At 33.9% G+C, this 23,290-nt stretch overlaps 1 protein-coding gene across 4 annotated transcripts in view; it reads right to left on the bottom strand.

The window, feature by feature from the left end:
- Window positions 1–242: 242 nt before the first annotated feature.
- CENPC (centromere protein C) overlaps window positions 243–23,290 on the bottom strand; it is a 123,949-nt gene continuing 100,901 nt past the window's right edge. For 2 of the 4 annotated variants that reach the window (XM_073237521.1, XM_037026614.2), the window contains 7 exons: window positions 20,498–20,557; window positions 10,519–10,623; window positions 9,593–9,721; window positions 8,530–8,625; window positions 6,804–6,958; window positions 1,616–1,706; window positions 243–475 (listed from right to left, as the gene is read on the bottom strand). In XM_073237521.1, the coding sequence (XP_073093622.1) occupies window positions 405–475; window positions 1,616–1,706; window positions 6,804–6,958; window positions 8,530–8,625; window positions 9,593–9,721; window positions 10,519–10,623; window positions 20,498–20,557 (707 nt within the window). In that variant the 3' untranslated portion in view covers window positions 243–404. Of the gene's footprint in view, window positions 476–1,615; window positions 1,707–6,803; window positions 6,959–8,295; window positions 8,421–8,529; window positions 8,626–9,592; window positions 9,722–10,518; window positions 10,624–20,497; window positions 20,558–23,290 lie in introns of those variants that run through there. The other 2 variants (XM_037026616.2, XR_005063524.2) reach the window with 2 other exon arrangements.

Here is a 23,290-nt window from a genome sequence, read left to right as displayed (position 1 = left end):
CTATTTTGATCAGTGGCTTAAAACTACCATTTGGAAAAGACTTTTAAATGAATGGACATATTAATCAGATCTCTTTTGACAAAGAAATATCCTATATTTCACTGTGGGAGCAGTGATTTTGGTATTCTTTTCATGTTATTAAAACACTATGAATATGGACATCACTCCAGGCTAGGTGTATATTTGTGGAAAAATTAGAAGATTCAGGAGATTGAAATGTTTATCATATACAAGTACACAAAAACTGAATAAAATTTTTATTTTAAAACATCACAAATAATTATGAAGATAAGTGTCTCAACTGCACAAACTGTTATATATGTGTGTATATATATATACACATATGTATATATATGTAGACACACACACACACACACATGAATATTTAAACTTTGCTTCATCTTTCATCTTTTTATCTGAGTAAAAAGAAGAACACTTTCCTCATTCAGGAGATTTTTGATGTTGTAATAATTACCTGGAAGTAAAGTGATAAGAAAAAAAAATTATTTCCACAGGAATAACTTCCTTTCGATTAAATGTTTAGCCATCATTAAGAAAGTTACAGCACATGATACCAAATAAAAAAATAAAAAAGAAATTCACCTAACCCAAAGTAACTCTTACTTAACTCCATGAATTAAAAAATCTAAGCTAACCACACCTGTGATCCAGATAAGGCTTTAAGGAATGTAAATTTCACCTCACTCCTATAATGAATGCAAAGATTAATCAGACAGAAGTGCAGAAATTTCTCTAACCCAAATAGTTAGTAGGTCTTTGGAATTGCTCTGGATTCCTCTAAACCAGACAAATGCATATAGGGCAAGTATAAGAGGCAAAATGTCAGGTAAAATAAAATCTCAAAGTTAAAACAAGGCAAATGCTACTCTTAAAATTAATTAGGCAATAAATAACAGCAAAAGTGAAAAACAGGTGGAAAGCCATACAGAAGGCAGATTTACAGCCTTAAGCACCATAATGTGACCTCTACATATTAGAAATTGACACATATTGAGTTAATAAATATAGTGTTTACAACAGCACTGGTACATACAAAGGACTGTCTAAACATAACTACTGATTATTGTCTCCTTCCATTAGAAAGTAAACTCCATGAGAGCACAGATTTTTGCCTGTTTTGTTCATTTATGTATCCCACACTCTTAGAGGAATGCTTAGTAGATTCTCAGTCACATTTATTGACTGCATTAATGAATGAACAATTTAAAATTCCTATTTTTGAAGATTTGTGCTCTTCAACAGCTGATGAAGCACACTATTCTGTATTTTTGAAATAACCTACTAAAAACTGTTCAACTACATGTCTTAGAGATGACACAGGGTGAATAATTTTCCTTCTACCTTGAGTAAAACATATCTTCAAACTAAAATATTCTCATATTCAGGAATAAACAACTCTTGGCCAATTTTCATATATCAGTACACTGTTATACTTACCTAATGATAAAATTAAAGGAAATTATGTACACAACTTCTTTGGCATTAGTCATATCACACTTCATTTCAATCACTGTGGCTTCTATTCTCTTTGTACTCATGAGTAACTATGTAAATATTTAACTATGTGAGAAGAAATTTCTTTGATTATTCTTACCTGAAGGAATATAGAATGAATCCCCAGTTGTTATTATATATGATGTTTCATGTAAGGTACATAAAAGGTCACCAAAGTCAACATAAAAAACCTGTAGAATTAAAAATTAAAATCTCATTTCAAATTGAACCACGACAACAACTACACCCCAAAGAAACTTGATGTAGTAGGCAGAATGACGATCCTCCAAACATGGTCACGCTCTAATCTCCAGACCTTACTGTTACATAGCAAAAGGGACCTTGAGATGGGGAGATTTCCTAGGTTATATAGGTGGGTCCAATCTAATCACATGAGCCCTTAAAAGTGGAGTATTTATCTACTGGAAGCAAAGGAGAAATGAAGCAAAGACAAAGAAATTCTAAGCATATGAAGGACTTGTGCTTATTGCTGGCACTGAAGATAACAGGCCGTTGGTCAAGGAATGTGGGCTATTTCTAGAAGCTAAGAATACCACACTGGCCAATAGCCAGCAAGGAAACAGTCCTACAGCCACATGGAACTGAATTCTTCCAACAACCTGAACGAACTCGAAAGCAGATTCATCCTAGGAGCCTCCAGAGGAATACCAAGCTCCCAAAATCATGATTCTAGCCTTGTGATACTCTAAACAGAATATTTAAAGCCAACCCACCAGACTTCTAACCTACATAACTGTAAGATAATAAATGGATGTTGTCTTAAATCACTAAGTGTGTGGCAATTTGTTAAAATAGCAATAGGAAACTTAATAAAGAAAGAAATTTCTTTCATTCTTCCTTTTATTTACCAGCTTATGAAAACTCAGAACCACTGTAAAGAATATCACTTAGCTTTACTAGAAAAAAAACTAGGCCATATGTATACTTCTTTAAAAGTTACATGCTTGGAACATGGCATGTAAGTTAATCTGACTGTTTAGTCAAAGAGAGAACAAGAAGAAAAAACAAAACAAAAAAAATCATTCATCTAAATAAGCATCAACATTAAGAAAGCAAAAGGATGTATCTCTCAGTCACACAAGCTTACATATTCCAACACAGAAAATTTTACATTTTGTATATAACTAGCACTTTGGCAATAATGTTTTTTGAGCAACTAAATAGAAAATGTAAGGTCTCTAAACTTTGAGATACAAATTTCGAGATTCAGCCATCAGAAATATTTTGCCTCAGAGAATTATTCCTCTTCCCTCTCCTCCTTCCTTTTCCTTTCTTACCATCTTATAAAATGGGCCTAAAACACCAAAAAACAATAGCAGTTAGCACTTACCACTTGCTCTGTGTGTCCTGAGTATTTTATTTTTATTCATTTAATGTATGTACCTACCAGTTGAGCAGGTACTATTCTTAATAGCTTTTTCACAGATGAAAAGAAGGTACAGAGGGGTGTGACTTTCCAAGGTCACAATGTAAATGCCATAACTGGGATTTGAACTCAAGCACTTTGATTCCAGAACTCATATTCTTAACCTGTATAATACACTAACTCCTTAAATGGGAAAAAAGCTCTGGCAGTGATTCTAAAGGTAATTTATAATTTAATAAAACAAAAAAAATTTATTACATCCCCCAAAATATTTGCCTCAGTTGACAAAAATAGTAACACACATACTACACAGAAAATCAAGCATATATTTCTAAGTGTTTTTTCCTTATCTACTCAGTTTGGCTTTCTAAGCACACCTCTTCCCATTTTTTTGCAAACATTGTACTATGAAAACTTTTAAAATACACAAAGATACAATGAGAAACTCCCATTAATATCTATTAACCATCTGCCCTATTCAGAGTCGCTCTACTTCCCCCATTCCATATTATTTTGCAACAAATGCTCATAAATCATCTGTAAATATTTCAGTGTGCATAGAAAGATCAAGGTGCTTTTCAAAAACATGACCACAACTGTATTACCACATCTAAAAATAAATGAACATTTAATATCAAATACCCAGTCAGTATTCAAATTTCCAATTGTCTCTTAAATGTCATATTTTTAAGGGTTTACTTAAGAATAAGAGCCACACTGTGACTGACTGCTTACATATTTCTTAAATCATTCAGTCTATAGTGGTTCTCAATTTGGGGGTGATTTTGTCCCTCAGGGGACAAATGGCAAGTCTGGGACACTTATTCTCATGACTAGAGGGATGGATACTACTGGAATCTAGTGGGTAAAACTCAGGGATGACTCTATCTTTCAATGCACAGATAGCCACCCTATAACAAAGAATTATCCATTCCAAAATGTCAGTAGTGCCACGGTTGAAAATCCCTGAATAGGTTCCTACCTGGTTCTCTTGTTTTATCACTTGCAGCCTATTTATTAAAGAAACTAAGCAGCAAAATTTGCTGTAAAAATTTTCCACAGCTGGATTTTGCTGATTACAACCCCAAGGAATCATTTGAAAGTCCACAGTTCTTTATTTATTGCAAACTGGGAATTAGATCTAGAGACTTGATCAAATTCAAGTGTTTCTTTGTTTTGCTTTGTTTTGTTTTTTTTTTAATAAGGTTGGGGAGGCAAGACTGCTTGAGTGTTGTATTCTTCCATCAGGAGGCAAATTGTATAGTTCTTTTTACATGTTGAGACACCAATGTTCAATGCCTAGTTCCAATAGTTTATCAGGAGCTACAAAATTAGTAATATATCATTCTAACATTACTTATTCATTTATTAACTGGGATATTTTTAACAATGACTAACTTCCCCATATCGATTATTTGTTTACTTAATAATACAGTTTATATGAGAAAGGCAGAATAAATGTTCATTTCCTTTTATTTACCATATTTGTTGTAGTATAATTCGCTTCCTAGAATTCTCCAACAGTAATGAATTAGTTTTCCTTTTTGTATAGTCTTACAAATTCATGGATTTAGATAATGTGGTTGATCTACTGGTTATTCTTATTGATAACTTAAGTTTTCACATCTTTGTCCCATTAGAGCATCTTCAAGTTGGATCTCTGTGACCCAATCCTAATGGTCTTTGATAGGTTGTTATCAGGTCTGATAAAAATATTCCAAGCTTAACCCCAAGACTGAATTCAGGTATTTCTCTGAGGAACTCTGCTTCCTTTAATGTTGGTGCCACTTTTTTTGTTGCTGGTTTTTTTTTTTTTTAGTTCTGGATTGTTTATTGAGTAACTTTTCAAATACTGCCACCACTTGCTAGTTTGGTTTTTTTTTTCCCCTCTTCTCCTGTTTTTCCTGCTCTTCACATCACTTCACTTTTATATTTTGCATTTCCTGCCTTGTTGTTCTCTGGGAAATCTCCACAACCAACTCCCATAGTCAGTTAATTCTTCTGTGGTCTGATTTTAACAAATCTACAACTGCCAGTACTACTATTCTTACACAGATTTTATAACACTGAGTTTGAAGGGAAGAGTTTATGGACTTTGCTGGTTTTCCATCTTCTCCCTTTTGTTTGTTTCTCATAAGCAGATGTTTATAAAAAAAAATACTCCCCTTGTTATTTAAAAAATACTTCATCTGATTTTCATTATAAAAAGTTAGAAGCAATATTTAGAATAAAAATCAACTACAAATCACCTTGTTCTTTTTCTACAGTTCCTTCAATTTTAGTTTTTATATTCTAGTCAAAAAATAAAATTTTCTGTCTTGTAGTTTCCTTAAATGTTTATCCTAAAGGTCTACTTATATGGTTATTCTTCAAAATAATATGCTTAAAATAATAGAAAAATGCTGAGTATAGTACCTAGAACATGTAAGTGCTATTTAACTGCTTATGTCATGTAATGGCTTATCTCACTACTAAGTCAAAATATAACCATTTTCTTCAGGCAGCACATTTCAGTGGTTTCTAATTTTTGCAAGTACTATCAATGCTATAATAAATAAATACATATGTTCAGCTTCCCTAACTTCCAAATTATGTTCCTTAACTCTGAATTTAGTCATAAAAAGGGTACAAATAGTTTTCCAATAATTTCTACTAACTCAGTAATTTAAAAACATCCTTTGTTTTTAATGTGGATTCCTTTGATTCACCAGGTTAAACACTTTCTAATATTTACTATTCAAATTTCCTTTTGTATAATAAAAGCATTACAGTTTAATGGTAACTGCTATTAGTTTAATGGTGACATTTCATAATATTTACCTTAATTTTTAACTGTTCCTTAATGATTACACAGGGATTATCTATTACTTTAGTTAGTTAAGTTTCTTACTTTACTTGTTTAATAACACCTGGAGATCTCTAACATTTCAAGATTGGATTAAAAAATATTTTAAAATATTTTAAATCCAGATTATATTTATACTAATGTAGTAATAAATTACACTTTGACTTTCATGTGTACCTTTTCCTTTGCTTGCCTCAACTTTACCTTTCTTTGTTAATATGAATGCTTTTTGTTTTTGTGAGCTTATTTCAATTTTGTCACTTGAAAGTTTTGTCTTGAATTTGATATTCCAGTAACCTAGGATTTCATAGGTTCCTGAAAGTTACTTAATGATAAATGTGCCTTAGATATAATATTTTTTAAATGCTGGCATAATATTAAATTTTCTTAAAATCTGGTGATTTTCAAATTCTGTTATTTTCAGTTTCAAAATACAGAAATATGCATACACACACACATATTATCAAACCAACGTTGCAGGGGGTGTGTCTCCATGACAAACACCCCATATGAGCACAAACACACACAGCATGAGGCAGCAAGAGTGCAAGAGAGGGACCAAGGGAGGGAGAAACTGACTTACCTTGAATCTCATAACTTTAAGAGCCAGTAATACTGCTATATACAGTAAAATATTATTTAGTATTTATTAAAACAAACTAGCATCCTAAACCACTGCTAATTGTTACATAATTGTGAAGAAGGCTTTTAACCTATTTATTACTAAACTACAGAGAAATGAAATTTAGACTTAATCTCAATAATCCCCTCCAGCTCTGAAATTCTAATGATTTGTTTGCAAACCCATATTCTAAGATTCTAAGTAAAGATCATTCTTTAAGCTGAATCTCAAAGTTACACTGCTTTGCACAGAACAGGTACTTTTAACTAACCATTTGTTAACTGACTCTGAACAGTTACAACAAAAAATTACCTGTGCTATATAGTAGTAAGATAACATTTCTAAGGAAATTGCAATTTTAATGCCTCATCAAATCCAGTAAATCAGAGTTATACCAAATAGCAAAACATAAATATAAAGAAAAATACACTCACCAATGTATCTAGGCCAACATGCTGCTTTCCTTTTTCTTGATGTGGTCCTAATACCAATTTTCCAGTAGAAAAAAAGGGTGTATCCAGTGTTTTATATACTTTCAAATCACCATGCTCAACAAAAAATTGATATGTATCTCGTGGCCTTATAAGATCTAAGGGAAAAATATTAAAATGAATATAAAACAATATAAATGATATGTGTGTAATATATATACACACATGCATATACAATAGAGTTATTTACAGATATAAACCTGCCTTAGAAAGACAGAAGTGACTAAGATCAATGACTCTGAAGGTAGACTGCCACAGGTCAAAAACTGTCTCTGTCTTAAAACTGTGTGACCTTAGGCAAGTGACTCATCCTCTCTATGCTTCCATTTCCTTTTCTATGAAATAGGATAGTAATAGTTCATCTCCATTGCTGTTGTGAGTATCAAATGAGTTAATGTGTGTAAAGTACTTAAAACACTACCTACCACAAAGTAAGCACAGGTAAATCTTAGCGGTTAACAATAATGGCACTATTAATATTTCTATTATAGCTCAGACAGAAAACAAACTGGCAAAAACACAAGATTTTCCCACCTGTAAAAAGTTTAACATACAAAGGTACCATCATCAAGCCAACTGATTCTTTTGTACTTGACTGTTTATTAAACAACATTTTTATTTACCAGGCTCTAAGTAACCAGAATTCTAACTATTGCTCCCAAATTACTATGTTACTTTTGAATTTCCCTTTTATTTACAAACATTTAAATATTTATAATTAACACATTCTTTTATCATCAGCTTCTGGATGTGTCCTCAATATTTGGTAATGTTAGTTAACCCCACAGACTACAGGATACAGAAAATGTGTAGACTTAAGAACAGACAAAAAATTGAATTCCTGATAAGACAACTTTTGTAACCTGGTACAGTATAGCAATGTTTGTAGCTAAGACATTATATTCAGTTCTCTGTATTTCTACTTGCTGCCAAATAAACAATCTGAATACAGAAATAACTTTGCTATTTATGATGTCAAATGGAACCTGTTTCACAGCCAAAGTTTTAAGTGGGACTATCATTACTGCTTCCTGATTTAACCTATTTGTCATCTGATTTAGGATAAATAGTCCTCAGTACTCACTGATAGTTTTAACAGTTGATAAAACATTTGCCTAGTAAATGCAGCAGGCGGCTTCTATGACTCTGTGATGGCCTTAAGGTTAAGCCTGACATTTGTTTGGCTGTTTGATACATTCTCTAGTCATCTCCCTAAAGGTCTTATGTCCCAAGTACTATAATTGGCATCCGATAGCCCAGAAGGCTATCTAAATCCTGCCCACACTCCCTGCCTGGTCTCACAGTAAAAGTATATCCTGAAGTCTGCTAGCTAACATACAACAATTCCCCATAAACAATCCCTGTCCCCATGCATCTTCTTGGTCAAAAAAGGTCTGGACCTCAATGGGGGAGACAACACTAATGATGGTAGCACCTGTATCCCAAAGGACAAAAGCATTGTGCTATATGTCCCTGGAGGTTGTTTGCCATCAGTGCTCCCAGACAGTAGTCCTCACATAGGCTGCTTATTGAAATTAGATCCTCTACTGGACTTTGGCTCTGAAAGAGTTGGGGAGAGAAAGGAAAAGTAGAGAGGCCAGTCATCAACCAGCAGTTTGTCCTTACTAGTTGTTAAATTAAACATTTTCAATATCATCCCTGATCTTACCCATGAGAATAATCTCTCTTGTGTCTGGGTCCTTTACCCTCGTTGGCTTCAAAGGATCTCCTAGAGGTACATTCAGATTTACCACTAATTTATTCTCTGCAAAAGATATGTCATTGAAATATAAACTACTTACTTCAAATTCTTTTCAATTAAAAAATAATCTAGTAAGAAATACAGCTATAGACAAGTTATAGAGGAAAACTGCCAGAGGCATAACAATCTTTTCCTATTTATAAATAACCACCTTGGTAAACAAAAATTCTAAAATCACAATGATTTAATATAGAAACAAATATCCTAAACTATTTGTTTTCTACAAGCCTATTAAAACAACTCTTGAACTTTTTTCATGATCAAGTTAAACAATGTTTTTGCATATTTTCTAAGATAGCTAGAAGTATGCAATACATTCTAGAAAAAATTTCATTAAATTGTGTATTTAACCATAGTTTGGACATGGGAAAGGTAAGCTTCACATGACATAGCAATTTACTTCTAAGAAAGTGTTTTATATTATGCTATTATTGTTTTATTAAGGTATTATTGATATACAATCACATGAGCAAGACTGTGGCTAGTAGATTCCCATTATCAAGTCCCCACCACATACCCCATTATAGTCACTGTCCACCAGCACAGTAAGATGCTAGAGTCACTACTTGTCTTCTCTGTGCTATACTTCCTTCTCCGTGCCCCCACTACATTATGTGTGGTAATCATAATGCCCCTTAATCCCCTTATGCCTCCCTTCCCACTCATCCTCCCCAGTCCCTTTCCCTTTGGTAACTGTTAGTCCATTCTTGGGTTCTCTGTGTCTGCTGCTGTTTTGTTCCTTCAGTTTTTGCTTTGTTGTTATACTCTACAGATGAGTGAATATTATGCTATTATTTTTAATTTAAAGAGTAAGTTTACTTTCAAAATTTGGAAAAATTTGGACATAAATAGTGAATATACCCTAAAATACCAAATCTGAAGTTTTTAGAGGTAAATTTACAAAGAGCTACTTTTCAAAACAGTTAGTTTAAATAAAATCTAAAAGTTATTTTTAAGAAAAAGCTCATACTTCTTTGATCATTATCAAGACAGATCCTTTTCCTATGAACAACTTTGTTGACTTTTCCCATGTTTTCTTTTGCCTTTCTTTTAGATGATACTGTGTCTGGGGACAGTATTCCACCAATCACAAATCCTCCTGAAATTAAATAACAAAAAAGGTAAAATATCATACCTTGGGCAGTGAAATCTTGAAATAAAACCGATTAAATTAATACAGCACATTTCCTTTTCAAGTACCAAAGAATACATTATTATTACTACATTCTACAGATAGTAATTCAAATAACACAAATATTAACCAATTTTATTCATTATGTCTCTATTATCCTAAATCTAGAAGCACTGGTAAAACATGATTGACTTAATTCTGTTGCTTGAAATCCAGTCATCAGGGGCAGTTTAAAAAAACAAAAGAAGCCAAAGGCCAGCAATGAACTACTTATAGTAATCCACATACAGTACTGAGTCCTTTAACTCAGATTAGTTATAAAAGGAAAGAAGTAACTTTAAGATAACATTATACTTTCCAGCCCACCCTGTACCATTACAAAAGAAAAATACAAAAAGAAAATGGGATGGGAATAATGGAGAATACATAATCTTTGCCAGTTAAAATTTTCTCATGTTTGGATCTAATGCTTCATTTTATAAACTTACAAATCTCGTTCAATAGTATAAAAATAATATTTTATAAAGCTGCATAATCACCTCAAATTGCTACCAAAGTGGGAAAAAAAATCAGCAACTGGATAGTAATTAGACAAATCTATATCTTAATCTATTCTTCTAATTTTGAGGGGATGAAGATTAAATGAGGTAATGTGTATAAATATGTAGGACAGGGCATGGCACATAATATATATAAAAACAAACTGTAGCAATCCTAGTTACTATTTTTTATTGTCAGACATTAAAATGTAAGTTGGAATTTACCTGATGGCCTTCCTTGATAATCTATTCGCTCCCCTCGCCAGTATTCCAAAGGTTTCAACCTTATTCTCTTGGTTCTGCGAACATTTGGTGTGTTGGAGGGCAATACTGTAAAAAGATGTTAGACAATTACTTGCATGATAATCTGCAGTGTAAAGATTGATATTACCTTCTAGAACAGTAATGCTTCTAGACAAAACAGTAGGAAAACAAAAATTTATGATATATTTGTGCTAATAATTTAAAAAATGCCAATGAAAAAACAGGTTACTAGGTTGGCAAAGATTTAAAAACTTGGTTAATACCCATGGTTAATGATGTTAAAGACAGAAACTCTCATATACTATAGGTAGAAATATAAACTGATTGAAGACAATTGATAATATTTCTAATAACTTGATTTAGAGATTTCATTTCTGGACAATGACTTTACAAAATCTTCACAAAGATGGGGAAAACTATAGGTATAGGTACAAAAACATTCATGGTAGTACTATTTATAATAGTACTATTTGGTAGTACAAATTATAATAGAAATGGAAAACATGGTAGTACTATTTATAATAGAAATGGAAAACAAAACAAAATTAAAAACCATCTCAATGCTATATATATATATATAACAAACTTGTAAATTGGGGGTTGTTATGAAAGAATATGTTTGTGTGTGTACACACACAGCCACCCATTTAATCTAAACAATGTAAAATTATAAAAACTAAGTTGAGTATTTTTGGCTATATAATCAAATTTCTATATTCGGATTTATTTATTTACAAAAGCTGTCTATTCTGAAAGTGGTTTACTAGAATCTCCCAGTCTAACTGTATTGTTTAAATGAAAATCTTCTTGCTTTTCCTCAGTTTTTTTCATATTTCATAATACTAATTTCAGTGGCACGGTTGTTTGGCACAGTGTTTATGATTCTATATTCTTCATAAATTTTTCATTTTATCATTGTATGTACTTCTTTATCCTATTCAGCACTTTAATTTTAACCTTAAGTTCCACACAGCCTAATGTGAAAACTGCCCTATTTTCTTTTGGTTTACATTGGCCTACCTAATTCTTTAACAACCTTTCATTTCAAAACTTAAGTGTTTCTTATAAACATATTAGTTGATTTATATTGCTAGCCAAATTGACCGTTTTTACCCTAATATGGAAATTCAATACATTCACTGTTAGTTTAACAAGTAACATGATTCCTTTTATTCTTTCCATCTTACTTTATATTTAATAGTTATTCTTACATTAGTAGTTCTTCTTTCTCCTCATTTTTACTGGTTTGATCAAATGACCTTTTCTCCCCACCACTCCCTTGGTCATTTCAAAGTTTTGCTGTTTTTCACACTAATATTAGTTATCTTCACATTCTGACACTCAAAAATCAAATTCCTTGTTATTCAGGATTTAATCAAAAATAAAATCCCTGACTAAAATACGCTATCATCTCCTTTTCTCATTCAGTAAAACTAAAACCTTTAGACTACTCTTCTGCCCCCATATTTGTTCCCACCATAGCAGGTTTTTAAAGGTAATCTACATGATCAGGTATTACAAAAATCCTTACTTAGCACTTAAAAATCCCTAATCGCATTGCCATTAAATAGTAGATATACCTAAGGTAATCAGCAATGTGGACCCTGTGACTTAATTTGCATCAAAAATCACTTCTATGGTTATAGCACAATTGTTATACATACATACATCTATATATTTGTATATAATGAGGAAAGAGCATTTCCTCACAGAGGGCAGTGGCACCACATGCCTGTGACCCTGCCATCGCTACAGGTGTTGGGCAGTTAGAGTGTAGTAGAGCTTCTGGGCACTAGACGGTGTGGCATACACAAAGCTATTATTCCATAGTAATTATTCCAAATGAAAAACAGCAAACAAATTTTACACAAAAAAAAGACCCCAAAAACACGAGACAGAAGGCTCGTGAACAGAAATCAACAATCTTCTTGATAAAGATTTCAAAATGAAAATCATAAACATGCTCACAGAGCTACAGAAAAATATTCAAGATCTCAGGAGGACTTCAAAAAAGACATAGAAACTATGAAAAATATGGTATTTGAAATGAAACATACAGTGGAGGAATTTAAAAGTAGATTAGATGAGGTAGAGGAGATAGTAAATGAAATAGAAATTAGAGAACAGGAATACAAAGAAGCTGAGGCACAGAGAGAGAAAAGAATCTCTAGGAATGAAAGAGTAGTAAGAGAACCATGCAACCAATCCAAATGGAACAATATTTGCATTATAGGAGCCCCAGAAGAAGGAGAGAGAGAAACATGGATGGAAAGTCTCTCTGAGGAAATAATGGCTAAAAACTTCCCCAATCTGGGGAAGGAAATAGTCAATCAGGCCATGGAAGTGCAGAGCTCTCCAAATACAAGGGACCCTAGGAAGACAATACCAAGACATATAATAATTAAAATGGCAAAGGTCAAGGGCAAGGAGAGTATTGAAAGCAGCCAGAGAGAGAGAGAAAAGACCACTTAAAAAAGGAAAGCCCATCAGCTATCATGAGACTTCTCAGCAGAAACCTTAACAGGCCAGAAGGGAGTGGCATGATATATTTAATGCAATGAAACAGAAGGGCCTCCCACCAAGAATACTTTACATAGCAAGATTATCCTTTAGATTTGAGGAAGGGATTAAAACAATTTACAGATAAACACATGTTGAAGGAATTCACCTCCCATAACCAGTCTCCACAGTGTATATTAAAGAGTCTGCTCTAGATGCAAGTGCTCCTTAGACTAAACAGCAGTCATCAGATAAAATAAAACAACAGTAAAGGAAGTAGACCAATTAATTACTAAGCAAATCCAAAATTAAATAAACTACTCACAAAGTCAGGCAAAGGATAAACAGAGAATACAGAATATGACAAGTAAGATAAAAAGAGTAGAGGAGGGGGAGAAGATGAAAAAAAGAACCTTTAGACAGTGCTCAAAATAGCATAATAAGTGAGTTAAGACAGACTATTTGTAAGGAAGCTGCCCTTGAAACTTTGGTAACAACAAATCTAAAACCTACAATGGCAATAAGTACGTATCTTATTGGTAACCACCCTAAGTGTAAATGGACTGAATGCACCAAACAAAAAACATAGAGGTAAAAAATGGATCAAAAAAACAAGACCCATTTATATACTGCCTACAAGAGACTCACTTCAAACCCAAAGACATACACGGACTAAAAGTGAAGGGATGGAAAGCAGTATTTCATGCAAATAATAGGGAGAAAAAGGCAGGAATTGCATTACTTGTATCAAACAAAACACAGTGACAAAAGGCAAAGGAGGACATTACATACTGATAAAGGGGTCAGTCCAACAAGAGGATATAACCATTATAAATATCTATGCACCTAACACAGGAGCACCTACATATATGAAACAAATACTAACAGAATTTAAGGGGGAAATAGAAAGGCAGTGCACTCATTTTAAGAGACTTCAACACACCACTCACTCTAAAGGACAATCAACCAGAGAGAAAATAAGTAAGAAGACAGAGGCACTGGACAACACATTAGAACAGATAGACCTAATAGATATTTACAAAACATTCCACCCAAAAGCAGCAGGATACACATTCTTCTCGAGTGCACATGGAACATTTTCCAGAAGAGATCACATATCAGGCCACAAAAAGAGCCTCAGTAGATTCAGAAGGATGGAAATTGTGCCAACCAGTTTCCTAGACCACAAAGGTATGAAACTAGAAATAGATTGTGCTAAGAAAATAAAAAATCCCACAAACACATGGAGGCTTAACAACAAGCTCCTAAATAATCAATGGATCAATAATCAAATAAAAACAGATATCAAGCAATATATAGAGAGAAATTAAAACAACTCAACACCCCAAAACCTCTGGGTTGCAGCGAATGAAGTTCTAAAAATTAAGTTTATTGCAATACAGGCTAATGTCAAAAAAGAACAATATAAAATCATAATTAATGAAACTGGAAAAAGAAGAACAAATGAAGCCAAAAGTCAGTAGAAGGAGGAACATAGTAAATATTGGAGCACAAATAAATAAAATTGAGAAGAATAAAACAACAGAAAGATTCAATGAAACCAGGAGCTGGTTCTTTGAGAATATAAACAAAATAGACAAACACCTACCCAGACTTATCAGGAAAAAAAGAGAATGTACACACAAAAACAGAATCAGAAACAAGAAAGGAAAAATACTATGGACACCACAGAAATACAGAGAGTTATTAGAGAATATTATGAATAATTACATGCTAACAAATTGGGTAATCTGGAAGAAATTGATCACTTTCTAGGAAAATACAACCTTCCACCCAGAAAGAAACAGAAAATCTGACAAACCAACTACCATCAATGAAATTGAACTGGTAATAAAAAACTCCCTAAGAATAAAACTTCTGGACCAGGTGAAACACTGAATTTTATCAAACGTTTGGAGACGACCTAATACCCATCCTCCTTAAAGTTTTCCAAAAAGTAGAAGAGGAGGGATTACTTCCAAACTCATTGTATGAGGCCAGCATCACTTTAATACCAAAACCAGGCAAAGACTACAAAAATACAAAATTATAAACCAATATCCCTGATGAACATAGATGCAAAAACTCTCAATAAAATATTAGCAAACCGAATCAAAAATACATTAAAAAGATCATTCATCATGACCTAGTGGGACTTATTCCAGGGATGGAAGGATTGTACAACATTAAAAAATCCATCAACATCATACAACCACATCAACAAAAAGGACATAAACCACGTGCTCATCTCCATAGATGCTGAAAAAGCATTCAACAAAATTTAACGTCCATTCATGATAAAAACTCAACAAAATGGGTATAGAGGGCAAGTACCTGAACATAATAAAGGCCATATACAACAAACCCACAGCCAACATCATACTTAACTGCAAAAAGCTGAAAGCTTTTCCTCTAAGACTGGGCACAAGATATGGATGCCCACTCTTCCCACTTTTATTCAACAGAGTACTGGAGATTCTAGCCACAGCAATCTGACAATACAAAGAGATAGAAGGCATCCAGACTGGTGAGGAAGTTTAACTGTCATTGTTTACAGATGACATGATATTGTACGTTAAAAATCCTAAAGAATCCTACTGAATTCAGCAAAGTTGCAGGATACAAAATTAATACACAGAAATCTGCTACATTCCTATATACTAACAACAAACTAGCAGAAAGAGAAATCAGGAAATCAATTCCATTTACAATTGCATTGAAAAGAATAGAATACCTAGTAATAAACCTAACCAATGAGGTGAAAGACCTACAACCTGAAAACTACAAGACTCTCAGGAGAGAAATTAAATAAAACATCAATAAATGGAAATACATCTTGTGCTTATGGATAGGAAGAATTAATATTGTCAAAATGGCCATCCTGCCTAAAGCAATATACAGATTCAATGCAATCCCTATCAAAATACCAACAGCATTCTTCAACGAACTAGAACAAATAGTTCTAAATTTCATATGGAACCATTAAAGACCCCGAATAGCCAAAGCAATCCTGAGAAGGAAGAATAAAGCTGGAGGGATTATGCTCCCTAACTTCAAGCTCTACTACCAAGCCACAGTAATCAAAATAATTTGGTACTGGCACAAGAACAGATTAGTGACACCTGGTATAAACCCAGGCTTATACGGCCAATTAATGTATAATAAGGGATTCATACATATAAAATGGGGAAATGAAAGCCTCTTCAACAACTCGTGTTGGCCAAAGTGGACAGCTACATACAAGAGAATGAAACTGGATTATTGTCTAACTCCATATATAAAAGTAAACTCGAAATGGATCAAAGACCTGAGTATAAGTCATGACACCATAAAACTCTTAGAAGAAAGCATAAGCAAAAATCTCTTGGATATATAAACATGAGCAACTTTCTCCTGAACAGATCTCTTTGGGCAAGGGAAACAAAAGCATAAATGAACAAATGGGACTACATTAAACTAAAAAGCTTCTGTACAGCAAAGGACATCATCAGCAGAACAAAAGGCATCCTACAGTATGAGAGAATATATTTGTAAATGACCTATCCGATAAGTAGATAACTTCAAAAATATATAGAGCTCACATGCCTCAACACCCCAAAAATAAATAACCAGATTAAAAAATGAGTGGAGGATATGAACAGACACTTCTCCAAGGAAGAAATTCAGATGGTCAATAGGCACATGAAAAGATGCTCCACATCGCTAATTATCAGGGAAATTAAAACCACAATGAAGTATCACCTCACACCAGTCAGGACAGCCAACATCCAAAAGACAAGGAACAACAAATGCTGGTGAGGATGTGGAGAAAGGGGAAGCCTCTACACTGTGGTGGGAATGTAAGCTAGTTCAACCATTGTGGAAAGCAATATGGAGGTTCCTCAAAAATCTAAACATAGAAATACTATCTGACCCAGTAATTCCACTCATAGGAATTTACCCAAAGAAAACAAGATTCCTGATTCAAAAAGACATATGCACCCCTTGTTTATTGCAGCACCATTTACAATTGCCAAAATATGGATGCAACCTAACTGTGCATCAGTAGATGCATGAATAAAGAGGTGGTACATATACATAATGGAATATTTCAGCCATAAGAAGAAAACAAATCCTACCATTTGCAACAACATGGATGGAGCTAGTGGGTATTATGGTCAGTAAAATAAGCTGGCGGAGAAAGACAAGTACCAAATAATTTCACTCATTTGTGGAGTATAACAACAAATGAACACTGAAGGGACACAACAGCAGGCAACTCACAGACTCAAAGAAGGGACTAGCAGTTACAAAAGAGAAAGGTTTGTAAGATTGCATGGGGAAAAAGGTAGATGACGATTAAGGGGCACTATGAATTAGCACACATAATGTAGGTGGGTCACAGGGAAGGCAGTACAGCATGGAGAAGACAAGCAGTGACTCTATAGCATCTTACTACGTTGATGCACAGTGACTGTAATGGGGTGTTGGGCAGCAGGGCGATTTGATAACACGGGTGAATGTTGTAACCACAATGTTGCTATTGTGAAACCTTCATAAGATTATATATCAATGATACCTTAATAAAAGTAAATAAATATGTATTGTCTAAGATACTAAATTTGTGGTGATTTGGCACACAATAGAAAACAAATACATATTTAAATTTAAACACATGTATTGAAAGAATCATTCCTCACCACTATTTCCTCTCTTTGGATTCAGTTCTGGTTTATATGATACTTGGTTAGAATACATCACAAAATTATTTTACATGGAGGGTACTAAAATCAATGTTGCATTATCTGCAAAATAAATTCATTCATAATAAAGTAAGGTATCTTGGCTAGGAATAAGATAATTGGATTGTCAGACATTTCTGAAAGTAGGCTATAGAAGTTATTTTATTCCTTCAGCATTACACAGATGGGAGTATTAGTCATTTTTTCCCCTTTGTATGTAACTTTTTCTTTCTATCTGGAAGCTTTACTCTATCACTGAAACTTAGGAATTTTATTCCCTTATATCTAGAGTTATTTATCTTTTCAGTAATTCCGATTACCAGTTAGTAAACTTATTCAAACTGCAGAGTCAAGGAATCCGGGAAGTATTAACTACTTTTTTTTGTTTTCTCTCCTCCATCTGGCTCTTTTTTTGTTATTTATATGTTTTGTCTGCTGTCTTCATGCTAGTTCTAGTGCATATCTTTTTACCTCATGGTTTACATCTTTTTATATTTCTGCTCTAAAGAACTTCTTCCACATCAATACCAGCGATTAATTCAGCTCTCAAAAGTGACTACCTTTACTTCCATTTCATCTACTAACTTTTTAAACTAAATAGTTATGATTTTTTACTACCATATTGAATCTATGAAAGTTCTTACATTCCCTTTTTTGTTAAGATTGCTATCTATCTACTACAAAAGTTCTAGCTCACCAGAAAGTAGAACCTATTGGTGTTAGGCATGATTCTTGATATTCTTCTCTCTGGTTGCTGGAGCCCCTGTTGAAAGACATTTTTATTTCTCTTTGCCTATGCCTGACTCTAGTCATCATTCCACTCTAAAATAAGCACTAAGCACTGAGAAGTATAGCAGTCTCTCTTCACATGGGCCTACAAAAGTAATAACTGATATGTAAGTTTTGGGTTCAAGCAGTTAGAGAAAGCTTCACTCCTAATGGCTCTCTTCTTGTACAAAAGTAGAAATACTCACAGCCTCAAGTATAGGGAGAAATATAAAAAGCCATACCAATCCCACAAAGGAATTTTAACTGCCAAACAACTTCTCAGGAACCATGAAATTTTAATCCTAAAATGGGCCTCTCCATGGGTTCCCCAGTTCCGGCTCTGCCTACTTACCTATCCTAGGCACTGCTTTGTTTAGGAGTGAACTGGATAAGAATGGTAGAAGTTGTGAGGGATGCCATCTACCTAGCAGTTTTATATATATATATATATATATATATATATATATATTTATTAAGGTGTGATTGATATACACTCTTATTAAGGTTTCACATGAAAAAACAATGTGGTTACTACATTTACCCATATTATCAAGTCTCCCCCCATACCCCAATGTAGTCAACTGTCCATAAGTGTAGTAAGATGCCACAGATCCACTATGTGCCTTCTCTGTGCTACACTGTTCTCCCCGTGATCTCCCACACCATGTGTACTAAATATAATACCCCTCAATTCCCTCCTCACCTACTCTCCCACACCCCTCCCCTTTGGTAACCACTAATTCATTCTTGGAGTCTGCTGCTATTTTTTTCCTTCAGTTTTGTTTCATTGTTATACTCCACAAATAAGGGAAATCATTTGGCATTTGTCTTTCTCCACCTGGCTTATTTCAAGGAGCATAATGTCCTCCAGCTCCATTCATGTTGTTGCAAATGGTAGGATTTGTTTCTTTCTTATGGCCGAATAGTATTCCATTGTGGTATACACATCTTTATCCACTCATCTACTGATGGACTCTTAGGTTGCTTCCATATCTTGGCTACTGTAAAAAGTGCTGCAATAAACATAGGGGTGCATATGTCTTTTTGAATCTGAGAAGTTGTATTCTTTGGGTAAATTCCAAAGAGTGGGATTCCCAGGTCAAATGATATTTCTATTTTTACTTTTTTGAGGAACCTCCATATTGCTTTCCACAATGGTTGAACTAGCTTACATTCCCACTAGCAGTGTAGGAGGGTTCCCCTTTCTCCGCATCGTTGCCAGCATTTGTTCTTCTTAGTCTTTTCGATGCGGAGCATCTTTTCATGTTTCTGTTTGCCATCTGAATTTCCTCTTTCTTTGGAGAACCATCTCTTCATATCCTCTGCCCACTTGTTAATCGGGTTATTTGCTTTTTGGGTGTTGAGGCATGCGAGTTCTTTATATATTTTGGATGTTAACCCCTTGTCGGATATGTCATTTACAAATACATTCTCCCATATTGTAGGATGCCTTTTTTGTTCTGTTGATGATGTCCTTTGCCATACAGAAACTTTTTAGTTTGATGTAGTCCCATGAGTTCATTTTTGCTTTTGTTTCCCTTGCTCAAGGAGATGCATTCAGGAAGAAGTTGCTCATGCTTATATTCAGGAGATGTTTGCCTATGATGTCTTCTAAGAGTTTTATGGTTTCATGACTTATAATCAAGTCTTTAATCCATTTCGAGTTTACTTTTGTGTATGGGGTTCCCAGCAGTTATATTTTACAGAATTCTCTACCATTTTGGTGAGAGTATGCTCCCTACTATGCGCAAAAGAGGGCTTCAGAACTTATAAATGGACAATAAACTCAGAGGCCTATACTGATTTACCATGAAATTTATGAAAACTCAATACATAGTTTTAACTTACCTGCCAATTAATCCAAGTATTTCCCCCATGCTTGAGAAAAATTGTTATATTTAGAAACAGAGGTTTTAAAATATGAAAATATTAAAAGAGAGAAATGACCTTACCTAATTTGTGATGAATTTTGTTCTCTGGTGTTACTTTGGATTTTTTTACTCTTGAGTCACCTGCAAAATTCAGGAGACAACATCATGAACAATGACTGCTAACTCCATGTTGAGTTAAAGTGACTTACATAAAGCATAAATAATTAAAAATAAAATTTGACCTGAAAATATACTTTATTACTCCTTTTGCTTTTCACTGCTGAGGAATACAGACTGATGAAAAACAGTGTAACATTTCTCTAGATTTTGCTCAGATAATAGCAAAATAAATATGCCTAAGAGTATGGCAGTCAAAATTACAAAACACAAACAGGTTTTCCATTGCACCTGGACTTCAGATGAAATAAGCTACTTGGTGGATAAAAAGGCAGGGCATAATAATGAATAATTAATATAACAATGTAAAATGAACTTTAAAATTCTGAAGTAATACAGCTATATTGAATTCAACAGTGTGATAATCAGTCATGGTTTCTAAACTTTAGAGTGGTAAAGATCATCTTTTAATTCAACAGTGTGATAATCAGTCATGGTTTCTAAACTTTAGAGTGGTAAAGATCATCTAAACATTGCTGCCATAACTCTCCCTTCCTTTGCACAAATGTTGCACTTTATCAAAAGGCACAGTCTTACTCCCTTGTCCTTGAATCTCTCCTGGCCTTCGTGACTTGATTAACTAACTAAATACAGCAGAAACGACGTTCTGGAACTTCAAAGGTTAAGTCCTAAGAAGATGTGCAGGTTCCACCTAGGCCTTTTGGGACCTCACTGTAGGAAAATGCAGTCACCATATATGAAGGCTGACTACCCCAAGACTGAAATGCTGCAAGGAAACCTACACTAACCACATGGAAAGGCCATGTGGAGGAAAAGAGATGCTTGGCCAGCCTCCAATTGTTCCAGCCACTCTAGCTGGATGTTAAATATTTAAGTAAAGAAGTAACCTTGACCTTCAGCCCATTTGAGCTTTCAAATGATTCCAGCCCCAGACGCTTGCATCTAACCATAAATGCATGAGAGAACCCAAGTGAGAACTGCCCAGCTAACCCAACTGAACCCACAGAACCATGAGATAAATCAATGGCACTAAGATACTAAGTTTTGGGTGGTTTGTTATTCGGGAATATGGAACACTTAATGTCCATGAACCACCTAAAACTTTTGATACAAATTTGTATATAATATGCATTTCCTAAAAAGTAGAACTAAGCTTTCATTACATTCTCAAATAATTTCATGATACCAAAAGACTGTTAAAAATTACTGAATTAGAAACTTTATAAATTGCTGGTTTGGAAGAAACTTCAGTGACCATACAATCTAATTTCTCAGTCCAGAATAGGCAAATCTATAGAGATAAAAGTAGAATAATGGATGCCTACATATGTGGGGCAGGAGGTGGAAGGGTAGATTTGAGGGAAAGGAAGGTGCCTGCTAAATAAATGGCATGAAGTTTATTTTTGGGGTTGATAAAAAATGTTCTATAATTTATTGTGATAGTTACACATCACTCAGTTATATACTATATATGAAGTAACGGCATGGTGCATGAAATATATCTCAGTAAAGCTGTTACAAAACAAATTTCCCATACAATCCCCACTCCCTACTAGAACAAGTGATGGCCATTCTCAGTTTGAAAATTTTCATATAGCAGTGGGCCTTGAAGGCAGCTGGTAGAGTCAGAGAAGGAATTAAACAAGTAAGTAAATAATCCGAGGATAATGGAAGCTAGTTCTCTCACTATATAACAAAGGGGTTTATAAAAAGTGGAAAACGAAAAATCAACAGTGTGGACTAGAATTGGAGGTACTGATGTGAACTCATGATTTCTAAATATAAGTACAGAAACAGATATAAATGCTTGTGTATGTATGGTGTAGATATATGTATATACATATATTTGTGTATATCTATTTCCTATCCCAGTAACAATGAGCACACCAAGCTGAACTTCTAAGCCATCCTCCACTAAAAAGAACCAGGTTCCTTAGGAGAAATAATTGAGTCCAGAGTTGAAACAGAGAAAGTAACATAGAATACCTTATGCCAAAAAATAAGAAAGTATTCAAAAATGATAGAAACATAATAAATGGAGATATGAATTAGTTGAAAGGATGCCTACTGGCCAAATGTGGCATAATTTAACTATCAGAATAAATGAAAGATTATAACCCATCAAATAAAATACAAACCCAGTAGAACTCCATAATAATATAAACAAATGAATAATGAATAAATAAATAGGGAAGAAATAAGAAAAACTATTTTTTATAGAAGGCCAACTAATTAATAGAGAAGGAATTAGGGAAATAGAATATATATTTGGTATTATCATTAGTGGCTGATGATTCAGGTGGAAGTTTTCAACAGATGCTGAGATTGGAATGGAGATCTGCAAAAGATATATGTTATTGAATTTCATCAGGATATCACTTCACAAAATACTTATTATGAAAGAGAAAAACATTATTATCTAAAGTGGAGAAACCTGGCAGACAATAACTTCAATGGGAGAACAAGATTAGTATCACCAGTTAGTTATGGGTTAACACTGTGCTTCCTATGCAGAAAGAACAAAGCATCATTTCTGTAATATTTCTGTAACATATGTATGACAGGTGTCTGATCATGAGAAAGACCCAGGATGAAGGTCATTCTTAACAATGAAAAGCTTGTACTCTCTGAAAGAATGTAAAGATCAGGAAAGTTAGAAAAAGTCTAAGGAACTATTCTTATTGAAGGAAACTGAAGGTATATGGGAGCTAAATGCAATCTATGATCCTGGACTGG

This window comes from Manis javanica, chromosome 5 (genome assembly GCF_040802235.1).
Source record: "Manis javanica isolate MJ-LG chromosome 5, MJ_LKY, whole genome shotgun sequence".
NCBI classification, from domain to species: domain Eukaryota; kingdom Metazoa; phylum Chordata; class Mammalia; order Pholidota; family Manidae; genus Manis; species Manis javanica.
Note: the sequence above shows the minus strand (reverse complement) of the source record. Positions and strands in the feature narration are given on the sequence as shown.